A 12,965-nucleotide genomic window follows, 5' to 3' on the forward strand; every position below is an offset into this window, starting at 1 on the left:
CTCGGAATATCTCACTAGCTTACATTAAGTTGAGGTTATATAGAATTATGAAATTTTAGATGAAAAGGCATCTCATTTTAGAAGAAATAAAGTGGAATAATCCTGGATTAAGCTGAGAAAATCCCAAAACTAGATACACTGCATAGGATATTATTATCTTGTTGTTTAATAGGTGTTAGGGTATTTAAAGAAACCATAGACCTACAGGACAAACAAAGAACCTTTCTAATGTATTCCGGCGTATTTTCTTATCAATGTCCGATGTTTACAGACAAGGTTACAGTAGATTGGTGCTACTGAATGTTTTTTTCACAAGAACTGAGGCGAACAGATATCAATTTAGTGCCACAACATTAGAAGATTAATATCTGATTTTATACAAAGGCGGAAATCACTTTAATAAAAGCACTATTATGAATTATTTTATTATTTCTTTTATAATACCTGTAATACACTATATTCTAGTTATTATTTGTAAATCAATTTTTTATATGTTCTATAAACATTGCCCAAAACAATGTTCCAAATGGAAAATGCTATCTATTAAGCAATTAGTATTGTCTCCATCTGTACTAATTGTTATTGTTATTGTTTAATACATAACTACACATATATCCTTATCCAACTCGCTATACACTTATGTGCTGATGCTTATATTTTGGCATAACACAAGGTAATTTTTCCTCCTCAAACTGCTTCTGAAGTTTTCACGACAGGTCCGTTGGGGTTGTGATAATTGACTCTTTAGTCTGGGAAAACATGGTTTATTTCTTAGCTGAAATTGGGCTTTGAACAAGCTTTCAGTACACGCGAATACTCTTTGATCGGTTATTTGCGTTTTTTGTTTATTGTTTATATGTGATTAGTGCATATCGGATTAGTCAACCGATTTTTACAGTTTGTTCTAATGTGTGTTCTGTTACACCATTGTCGATCCGATTGTCCAAGCTTAAAGGGGGAGAGTGGTGTTGTTGGTGAAGCGCAAACAAATATTTTAATCCACCACAATTTTAAAGTGCCTGTTCCAAGACAGGAGCATGTAGTCCAGTGGTTGTCGTTGCCTTACTGTCTGTCATTAGTGTCTTGTTTTAATGTTATTAACTTAAATATGGCATTTAGTTATTCCGTTTGGATTATCAGTTTCACTATATGTTTTTCAAGAGCCTTTCGTGTTTTACTTTTCTGTATGAATTTTGTTCATCATTGAAGGCATTACAATGATGACCTGTAAATGTTTACATCTTATCTTTAGTTGATAGTTGTCTCATTTGCAATCAGTCACTTGGAGACATACTTTAAAAATCAAAACCATATATATATATATAGTTAACAATAGAGTTGTCAATCATTTCTATACAGTAGAAAAAATTGTTCCAAGCCTGCTTGTTCAACAAAGAAGAATGGCCATTAAACAATGTTAGTTATGGAGGTTTGTTGGTTTATTTTATAGCACACAACGGACATTTTTTATTTGTTTCGATGAATTTGTCCACGTTATCTGTTGCATCGCCTTCGGAAGGTTTCGTGATGAGTTCTTGATTTGAAGAAGTTCCGAGTGAATCTGTTGACGATATTTGGTCTCCAATTGAATCTGTTATCTGGTTTCTTCTTTCTGAAAAAGAAAATTTACAAGACCTTATTCATCTGACTTACTTTTGAAAATATTTTTAAATATCACCAATAAAAAAACTGAATCATTTAAGCTTATGGTCGAAAATGATGTATTCATATGTTTTTAAACCATTTAAGGTCGAGGAACAGTAAATGGGATTTGTCACAGATTTTGATAAAATTTTCATACAACTTTGGCTTGAACTGTAACTAAAAATCGAAAAAATAATGCATTTATCTCTTTTTTTTCTGAAATATTGCTGATTGAGTTATCTCAAAATAGGTGAACATTTGAATAGAAAGCGTTTAAAATCGTTCTTTAATTCGTCTCAAAATCATCATATCTACAATTTTTAGAACATAGATTTTTCTTTAAAAAATTAAATGTTGTTGATATATAAATTTCCATTTTAATGATATAAAATAATGATAGGGTCACCGACTTTGTTTTCTGAGTACTGACCAATCTGTAACCTATAGTTGGTAGTGAAAAACGCCAAAAAAAAACCCGACGTTTTACGGCTTATAACGCGATGACCATAACGCTTTTTCGACATTTTGTGGTAATTTTTTAACCTAGATCACCACTTTGAATGTATATAGCGTAAAAACGAAGTCGGCGACCCTATCATTATTACACATCAATAAAACGGAAATTTATGTATCAACAGTATATGATTTTTAAAGAAAAAATTTTGTATTAGAAATTTTAGATTTGATGATTTTAAGACAAATTAAAGACCTATTTTCGCCGATTTAAACGCTTTCTATACAAATGTTTACCTATTTTGAGAGAATTCAATAGGTAATATTTCAGAAAATAAAAGAGATGAAATGCATTATTTTTTCGCTTTTCAGTTATAGTTCAACGAGTCAAAGTTTACGCAAAATTTTACCAAAATCTGTGACATAGTCCCTTTACTGTAACTTGACCTTAACAACTAGTTTACATGAAATGGTCATCGACCAATATCAAAAGTATTTAAAATGGCGTGCATTTACTTCTAATCGGAGTTTTACAACAAATCTTACTTTTCCTGTTTTCTTTGTACTTCTTTGAACTAGGAATCTATATAAAATAAAATATAAAAAGATTTATTTCAGTCGATGCAACTTCAATAAACTTGTACTTGATGATGCAAGACTATATTTTATTTACATTTTCCATTCAAAAGTGACACAAAGTGTCGTATAATTCTTCATTCTCATTGACATTTTCCGTGATTTGTTCTTATTACCTTCTGTCATTTTTTCACTGTTTATTTTTTTTAAGCTAACCTGATATATGGAATTTCGAAAGAATAAATTCTAGACGGTCCTGTGTCATTTAAATTATCATTACTGCATTTGTGTACATGAGTGTTCCAAAATACCATATATAGATCAATGTAAGAAGAGTTGTGGTATGAGAGCCAATGAGACAACTCTCCATCCAAGTCACAATGTGTAAAAAGTAAACAATTATAGGTCAAAGTACGGCCTTCAACACGGAGCCTTGGCTCACACCGAACAGCAAGCTATAAAGGGCCCCAAAAATGACTAGTGTAAAACCATTGAAACACGAAAACCAACGGTATAATCTATATAAAAAACGAGAAACGAGAAACACTTATGAACCACATAAACAAACGACAACCACTGAACATCAGGTTCCTGACTTAGGACAGGTGCAAACAAAAGATGCGTTTTTTAACTTGTTCACCAGCCCTTTATATACGTCAAAATATTGTGAAGACCATAAACTACCCACAGGAAGCTGTGAGACTGTGAATTTACGTCGATTGAAGGACTTTCAGAAAATGGCCCTTATGTTAAATAATTATTGTTTGCAAACCCATAAACAGTCTTTAACGTTCATTGGAACACACATCAACCATGTTATTGGTCCGCATAAAACAACATCAACGGATTTATCAGTTCGCATAGAAAACACCTATCAACAATTTTATCGGTCCGCATACACTAAAAAAAACTGAAAAATCTATTTCCCGTTCAGAACTTTTCGTACACTCACATGTAGAAAATGAATATGTTTATCATCCTTTTAACAAATATTATGTGTCTGCTTACCAATATGAACCAGGGAGAGTTATTCAGTTTAGATCGGGAAGGTGGATACGTACTTCTCCAGTCCGTCATAGATATGTTGTCACTATTAAGATCTAGAACATTTGACATGCTGTGAGATTGTCGTCTTTGTTGTATAGAACTGAGGTGACTATCACACAGGTTACTCTCTGGAAAAAATGGAATCAATTGATACTTTAAAACTTAATACAATTATACTATGTGTTCAACATACATTCAGGTGTGTTTGTTTAAATGTAAAGCCTATAACACATATCATCAAGAAAACGCACATTTTTGTATAGAGTGGAACCAAGGGTATGGCAAGCCGGTCTCGTCAAAACTATGTTTAAACCATTTTTCGAAAAATTTACACACTGAGAATTAAAAAAAAATCATACTGTGATTAAAATACCTAAAAACACACACTGAGAATTAAAAATTACACACTAAGATTTCATAAAAACGCACTGAGATTACAAAAAAATAAAAAACACACACTGAGAACTGAAAATTGCACAATGAGATTTCAAAAAGACACACTGAGATGAAATAAATTGAAAAACACACACTGAAAATTTGAAACTAAAACTACACACTAAGGATTTAAAATTACACACTGAAATTTGTGCGCACTTTTTATGCGCACGTATCTAATTAGCATACTTAATCTGAATCTATTACAAGCTTAAAACAACTAGGGGACAGAACTCGTTAGTCCTTCAATTTGGCGCTAAATGTTTTATATAAAACATTAAAAATACAATGTATAGAAAAACTACATTTTTAAAGACCAATAGAACAAGAAAACTACCCACTTACTCTCATTACAAAATATAACCAAATGGTGAAAATCTTTATTAAAATTATAAGAACACATTGGAACAATCTGCAAAAAAACAAACAATGCAGTGATTTTTTCCCAAGTGCCTATTATAGCATATAAACGTAACAAAAATATAAAAGATTATCTTGCGAAATCAGGGTAACAGTTGAAAGAATTTTGAAAAGGGACCATGCTTAAACAGATTTAAGCAGAAAATCCCGATATATACTGTTAGTAATAATCTGAATTATAGGCAACAAACTTATGAATATGAGTTAGCAAAAAAAGTTGTTAAGTCTTGAAATTTATATCGAATGTCGGTTGTAGGAACCACATTTCAATATAATGACAAGAGTTCGGAAGACCAAGATATTAATCTGTTGAATTATTCTTTTCATGAATATTCATTAGTAATTTGCATATTAATCTCAGTGTGTATTTTTGAAATCTCATTGTGTAATTTTTAACAATTCTCAGTGTGTGTTTTTCAATTTATTTCATCTCAATGTGTCTTTTTAAAATCTCAGTGTGTAATTTTAAATTCTCAGTGCGTGTTTTTCATTTTTTTAAATCTCAGTGTGTAATTTTAAAATCTCAGTGTGTAATTTCGATTTCTCAGTGTGGTATTTTAGGTTCTTATATCTCGGTGTGATTTTTTTAATTCTCAGTGTGTAATTTTTTCGTAAAAATGGTTTGAACATAGTTTTGACGAGAACGGCTTGCCATACAAGGGTTCCAAGTATTACAGTAGAAGTCACCCCTTCGAAAGTTTCACGGACGCTATCACGAGTTGATGGAACATTTGTGACACATATGACCACGGATATATTCAAATTGTCGTAACTACAATCTTGTTCTCTCTTCCTCATTTGTAACATCACCAATTAATTCTCATCACCGAATGTGTACAAACCATGATCAACACGACGGGTGCCACTAATGGAGTAGGATATGTTTACCCTATCGGAACTTGACATCTAAGGTCACCACCCCTCCTTCCCCCGTTTTTGTTCGGCTGTGTTGCTCAGTCTTTAGTTTTCTATGTATTGTTTTGTGATTTCGTTGTCTTTCATTTTTTTTATGGCGTTGTCAGTTTTTCTGGACTTCTCTGGAGTTTTGAATTCCTCTTGGTATCTTCCGTCTCTTTTTTTTTTTGAAAAGAACAATACCTTGAACATGCTCAAATTTAAGAGTATGATGTCTGCACGCTTCTTTTGATATCAAGTAAGAGTATGATGTCTGCATGCTTCTTTTGATATCAAGGAAGAGTATGATGTCTGCACGCTTCTTTTGATATCAAGTAAGAGTATGATGTCTGCATGCTTCTTTTGATATAAGTAAGAGAATGATGTCTACGCGCTTCTTTTGATATCAAGTAAGAGTATGATGTCTGCACGCTTCTTTTAATATCAAGGAAGAGTAAGATGTCTGCACGATTCTTTTGATATCAAGTAAGAGGATGATGTCTGCATGCTTCTTTTGATATAAGTAAGAGTATCATGTCTGCACGCTTCTTTTGATATCAAGTAAGAGTTTGATATCTGCACGCTTCTTTTGAAGTCAAGTAAGAGTCTGATGTCTGCACGTTTCTTTTGAAGTCAAGTAAGAGTATGATGTCTGTACGTTTCTTTTGATATGAAGTTTTAAAGATAGAAGAAATAGAAGTAACACTAAAATGTTGAAATAATATGCAAGATCTGGTAGATAAATATTATGACAACGGAATATAAAAAACAATATGCCACTGTTTTTTTTCCTAACGCATTTGTTTATACTATTTTTATTATTAAATGATACCTTTCCATGACAACATGTCACTGTCTTCGTCTGTTCCAACTACATCTGAAGCTATTTCAAAAATATCATTCTGTGTACTTGTCCTGTCTGTCTGGAAAAGAGACAATTCATACAATTATTATAATCAGAGAAAATCAATTATCTTTACCCATTGAATTCACTGTGAATAAAGGCTATATGGGATGTATACGCAAATTGGAAAGCAACCCAAATTTATTATACAAAACCGAGAAGATATTTATAGAATAAATAATCCAAGACTTCGTTCATGTCATATATAGAAAATATTCAACGAGTGACCGAACAACACATTAATTCATGTATTCGCGTAGCGCATGAGTCAATTATCAGATTTGTTCGGTCATGAGTTGAATATTTTTTTCTATTTTGCATTTTTAATGGTTTTGTGATCAATGTTCTATTTTCTTATCATTATACTCACTGATGTAATATCCAAGTCTAAATTATCGAAATATTGGTACGTGAGACTCCAGGCCATAATCTTGCCGGCGAAATGACGATTTAAGTCGCCAAAGAATTTTGAAAATCGCTAAATCTCGCCGGCCGACTGACTTCATAGCGAAGTCCAATCGCTATCAAAATCGGTAAAAGGGAGACAACTTGTGATTGACAAGTCTCACAGGTAAAAAAAATGGCGGCTGACAAGGAAAATCGAGATTTTCGAAACGACCCAGGACTAATACTGTAAACGATCAAATTAAATAAATACAACGGCGACTTTGAACATCCTCGGATATAACTTTCAAAACTGTTCAAACGGAAAACTGACCGTCTGTTTAAGTTATCGTTTTACGATGATTTTCATCTGAGGATGTTGCGTAATCACTCAGCTGATTTGTTTTATTTTTATTACCTACACGAGTCGATCAATTTTACTATTCGGTTGGTAAAGGGTGGGAATTAACGGTAGATTTATTATATTCATTGAATAAAAATTGAAATATAAAAGTAGAAAGACAACTGATGGATAATGTGATTGCAAACGTACGACACTCGACCAGATTGTGATCAGCAGTGGATTTTTTCTCATGACCACATCGTTGATATGGATGACATTTTTAAAAAATGATAGAAATTAGCTCTTTATCGGATAATTAACTTGAGATTGAAAGATATTTTCATTTATAGACTTACAATCTTTAACGATAATCTCAATTTACTACAACTAACTTAAATGTCCTGTACATTCAATAATGTTTTACAAAACAATGACAAGTAGTGATATAAATTAAATCGTTCCCAGTCATGTGAAATTCATCATATTTTTCTGGAGTTTAAAAATAAATTGAGGCAGATGCACATGAATTTAATGCATCATAATCTTGATAATATTACTAGGCTACTCCCTCATGTCCCAATCAACAAATTTTATTTAGAACACATTATGGTATCAATAAATAAATAACAACTATATATTGTTTAAACCTTTTTATTAAGAACTTTCTATAGATACATTGTGTAAAATAACATATGAAAAAACTGCAAGTACATCTTTTATTGAATATAAAACAATTTCCTTAGTGATAAGCTTGAAAACACGATGCAACCGAAACGGTAATGGAATCTCACTTCTCCAAGAAGTTGACCACTTCTCCCTTCTCTCTCATGGAAGGAGAAGTCACTTCTCCCTCTTCAAAATCCTAGATTAGGCCCTGGACTCTCGTCACTGTTGGTGACATTAAGCCCACAGCACCCATTGGCTCCGAAGAACATTGACTTCGCCTTAAGTGGCATTTATGCTGCAAAAAAGTACCGGAAAATTAAATTAAATATAATCGGTTGACAGAAATGACTAACTAAGTTTTAACTTTTCTTCATCGAACAAAACGAAAATCCAATATCTTGTTTTGTCTTGTATAGAATCAAGGGTAAGTAATAAAATCAAGGAAGATAAATCGTAATAGACGCTTGTTTTTGTTGAAGATCGTACTTTGAAATCTATGTATGATCATGCATTTTGTGTCGTTCGGTTGCTGTCTCATTGGCGTATTCCCAACTCTTTTTTTGTTCATTCACAAATTACCAAATCTATCTAAATCTTTTCTCCAAATATGCAGATGTGTAGACCAGGCTTTTAAAAATCCACAGGTTAGTTCAGTGATTAGTCCAGCCCTGGCCTCAGTGACTTATTTTCATTTGTTTGTAGTCACATCTGTCCCTCCGGCAGCAAGAGGGTTGAATGACTAAATGGACGTCATTTTCTGGAAAAGGGGGGGCGGGAGGATTTTGAAAATGAATATTCCGGCCTGGTAAGAGCTGAAAATAAACAACCTCGAATTGAGTATACTGCAACACAAGATGCATTTCGCAATTGTGTACAAAAGTGCATAAATATTCGTGCGGCAAAAAAAAGCATGCATAGCAACAGATGAAAATGAATATAGGCAATCCGTAAAAATTCCTCATCCACCCAACCGATGATCAAATGGTCGTCCCCTAACATGGCATTTGTTTTGCATAAAGGACAATATCGGATCTACGTGCACTACGTATAATCTAGTGCAGGATTACACATACCTTTATCTTGCTATTCTACATTTCCCGCTTTTTGAAGCGGAGTGAGTGTATCTTGCATCTTGTGAGTTTTGTGTTACGCTTTCAACGTCACAATTAAGAATGGCGGCACTTTGATGCAGCCAATTACGAAGACTTTCAATTTACTTAACAGAACACATCCACATAGTGTAAACAACTTATTTTTCGATTGTCAAATCTATGATTATTGACGTTTCCTGGAACAGCAACTGGCTGTATGCCGAAATCAAGTATCTTCCTGCGAATTTTTTATTTATGCTGGCACGTTTAAAATCCGACAAGGCGTGTCGTGTTTGTTCAGAAGAGGGCATGGTTTTTAAACTACAGTGTTTACCATTCCCTTATTTGAGGTGATTCTAAAATTTTCCATTTGGCTTGGCATTTTCGTATAGAGAAAAAAAAAGACAAGAAAGAGTTTTAAGATTAGTTCATGGCGACTACATATCCTCCTTTGAAACTCCCTCTCTGTGAGAACGCAAATTCAACCTTACCTTAACTGAGACGCATTAGGACAACGACACTTGAGATCTGCACAATTTTGAATAATTTGGCTCCTCTATTTTTACAAAATTAGCTTCATTTTTAACATTCAACATTTTCTTTTAGTAACGAACATCCTGGAAATCCCCCAAGTTCTGACTACCACATAGAGTATAAGAAATCATTTCGTATTACCGCCACTTCACTTTGAAATAGTTTACCTAACCATTTTGGACTTGAACTAGTTTAACATATTTTAAAAGTCATGGTCAGACCGAGAGCGGTTGTGATTGCTGCTGCTCTCAATGATTTGTATAGAAGCCTTCTATTTCTATTAAGATACTTGCTCTACTAGTAGATAATTCGATTCATGCTCAAGTTTATTTTTTTTTTAATTGTTATGCTTATTGTATTTTTATTCATTACATAAGTTTTTAAAGATGGCTATTCATTATATATCAGTACTGACCAAATTTAGTCAAATTGTTGCACATTAAATATGAAACAACTATCCACCAGGGACCAAATGACGTAAACGTTAGAAGCTATATGTTATATATGACCTTCAACCATGAACAAAACCCATACACGCATAGCAAGCTTTAAAAGAACACGTTAAATATTTAGATTTTTAAGAAGTGAGTTGTGGACTGTTGTTTTGTCTTTTTGTCATTAGCCAATTTGGTTTCTGTATATCTTTAACTTATGACGTTTGATTGCCTCTAATAATCTTCTTATTTTTTCACGTATCATATGCAATACTGGTAGTGTACACCAACGGAAATGAATAAGTTTACACCCAGATACTGGCAATGCACCTAAAATAGCTGAATGAATTTGGATAAGGTATTTTTGCAGAAAGTAGTCAGTACAAATATTGTACTAAATATTATACACTGACTTCACAGGCATAAAGAAACATCATAGGGCAGAATGGATGAAGTCACTGGAGCATGACTGAGGGGGATGAGACACACGTCTGCAATCAGTTGAGATGCATACTGACGAAGCCGAATAAACGCATCAATGGGTCTACAATAAGGACTCACTAAACATAAGTTCTGTTTTCTAACTACCACTTTGTCTTACTGAAATCTGCCATAAAGTACACCCACCAATTATACAGTATAGGAACGTATAATGTCATAGGTTTTATGTCTTGCTTCAATAACTGCAAATATTCTTTGTACTATAGAGTAAAGTTCTTTTCCTTTTCTGATTTGTATTGTATGTTATTTTATGAACCGTTTGTTGTTCTAATGATTGAGATTCTGTGCCTGTCCCAAGTCAGGAACCTGGTCCGGTGTGTTTTTTAGGTCAAATTTTTCTTTTGTTTGTTATTTGGAAAATGTGTTGTTGATGGCAGACTCCGGCCGATTAGAGATTGACATATTGTACATGATAGACACCTGTGACCACCTGTCTATTGTTGAAGACATATTGTATAGACACCTGTGACCACCTGTCTATTGTTGAAGACATATTGTATAGACACCTGTGACCACCTGTCTATTGTTGAAGACATATTGTATAGACACCTGTGACCACCTGTCTATTGTTGAAGACATATTGTATAGACACCTGTGACCACCTGTCTATTGTTGAAGACATATTGCATAGACACCTGTGACCACCTGTTTATTGTTGAAGACATATTGTATAGACACCTGTGACCACCTGTCTATTGTTGAAGACTTTGCTTGACCTTTATATTTCTTTCGGTTGTTTGTGACGTTGGGTTTTTGTTTCAATGACAATTACAGAGACCCCATATCTCCATTTAATCATGATTAATCTGAAAAGGACAAATTCGGAATAATGTTTTTTGTTAACCAATTTGACATTGAACTAGCTTTCACTTCATTAAGTGCAAGTAGAAGTAATTTGAAGTCAGAATTTTAAGTAGCTTGTCATTTTTAAAGATGTACTATGTATCCAGAATTTTTAATAAGAAATAAGGTATTGATAACGTCTCTGCCAGAAAAGTTATACATATATGATCATATATGTTTTGCTCATGCCTCACATAAAACTGGTTAAACCCCACTTCATATTGTACCTGTACCAAGTCAGGCTATATGGACCATGTGTTATTCATTTTGTCTGTTTGTATATATATTTTTTTCGTAGACATTAAGTGTTGGTGTTTTATATAGTCTGTTGACCGTGTTGTATATAGTCTGTTGACCGTGTTTTATATAGTCTGTTGACCGTGTTGTATATAGTCTGTTGACCGTGTTTTATATAGTCTGTTGACCGTGTTGTATATAGTCTGTTGACCGTGTTGTATATAGTCTGTTGACCGTGTTTTATATAGTCTGTTGACCGTGTTGTATATAGTCTGTTGACCGTGTTTTATATAGTCTGTTGACCGTGTTGTATATAGTCTGTTGACCGTGTTTTATATAGTCTGTTGACCGTGTTTTATATAGTCTGTTGACCGTGTTGTATATAGTCTGTTGACCGTGTTTTATATAGTCTGTTGACCGTGTTTTATATAGTCTGTTGACCGTGTTTTATATAGTCTGTTGACCGTGTTGTATATAGTCTGTTGACCGTGTTTTATATAGTCTGTTGACCGTGTTGTACTGTACATTAGTTTTGGTGACTTCTGTTCTCCTTTAAAAATGCATTGCTCTTTGCAACATGCATGGAAGGTGAGACTTTAACTTTCATTTCTGTACCTCATTCTGACAAGTGACCTGAAGCTCTAGCAACTTAATTGACTATTAAATGACAGGTAATATTAATAATTCAGTGCTCATTGACAAGCTGTCATTATGATAGTGTATAGTGACCTCTTTTAAATGACTGATTCTCATTGACAAGCTGTCATTATAATAGTGTATAGTGACCTCTTTTATAAATGACTGATTTGTATGAACAGGTGTGGTTAGAGTGGGTTAGTGGTGCTGGTTTTTTTAAGTTAACTCCACATCTCTTTTATAATAATAATAATAATTCTGTCAAGAAGATTGAATGATTAAAGTTTTGTATCTATCCATTCTATAAAATACAAAACAATATAATAAGCATGGCACTATCACATACAGGGCTACAGATGTCCCCTACTTTACCAACATTATCTGTTACTATAAACAAAATAACACAAATAACCAGATTCAACCTTTTGAACTTGTTCTGTTTAAAGGAATTATTTTTTTCACGATTTATCATCTGCTTGCCCCCAGATAAGACAGAAAGAAACACTGGTATATCCCTACAATAATGATTATAAAATGAAGACAATACTCAAGTCTGATTAAATATTCTCTTTATTAAAGCCAGATTTCAATTATATACAATTATTTATATATACTAGAGACAAATAAAAACAAATCATTTAAATTTAAAGTTTTGCAGAAAAACTTTTCAAACAAGCCAGTATTAATATAGGTACCAAAATATTTGAATTTAACAGTTTTTTACAAGTTGTACTGAAAACATTGCATGTCATAATTAACAATAAATCAGAGAAAAAATAACTAGATTTCTCTATGATTTCTGATACCTTTTTGAATGATAATGCTGTTAAAACATTTAACCTTAAAGATCATCTGTAACAAAGACTTTACTAAACAACAATAACATTACATGTATGTTTCACAAGATACCATAATTATCATTG

The 12,965-nt window shown here is 33.0% G+C and overlaps 1 protein-coding gene across 1 annotated transcript; it reads right to left on the reverse strand.

Moving 5' to 3' along the window:
- Positions 1-1,384: 1,384 nt before the first annotated feature.
- Positions 1,385-6,800, reverse strand: LOC127733348 (uncharacterized). Its single transcript, XM_052242717.1, has 5 exons — positions 6,744-6,800; positions 6,302-6,392; positions 3,682-3,848; positions 2,644-2,680; positions 1,385-1,612 (listed from the first exon to the last, which is right to left on the reverse strand). Exons 1-5 carry the CDS (start codon positions 6,798-6,800, stop codon positions 1,440-1,442), a joined length of 525 nt encoding a protein of 174 aa, XP_052098677.1. The 3' UTR covers positions 1,385-1,439.
- Between the last annotated feature and the right edge of the window lie 6,165 nt (positions 6,801-12,965).

The sequence above is a fragment of the Mytilus californianus genome, unplaced genomic scaffold (genome assembly GCF_021869535.1).
Source record: "Mytilus californianus isolate M0D057914Y unplaced genomic scaffold, xbMytCali1.0.p SCAF_3, whole genome shotgun sequence".
In the NCBI taxonomy this organism is placed as follows: domain Eukaryota; kingdom Metazoa; phylum Mollusca; class Bivalvia; order Mytilida; family Mytilidae; genus Mytilus; species Mytilus californianus.

Coding starts and splice junctions, on each gene's coding strand:
- LOC127733348 (XM_052242717.1), bottom strand. CDS start 6,800: ATGGCCTGGAGTCTCACGTACCAATATTTCGATAATTTAGACTTGGAT. Junction 3,849..6,301: donor TGACATGTTGTCATGGAAAG/GTATCATTTAAT, acceptor CATTTTTTCCAG/AGAGTAACCTGTGTGATAGT. Junction 2,681..3,681: donor ACTCTCCCTGGTTCATATTG/GTAAGCAGACAC, acceptor TATTTTATATAG/ATTCCTAGTTCAAAGAAGTA.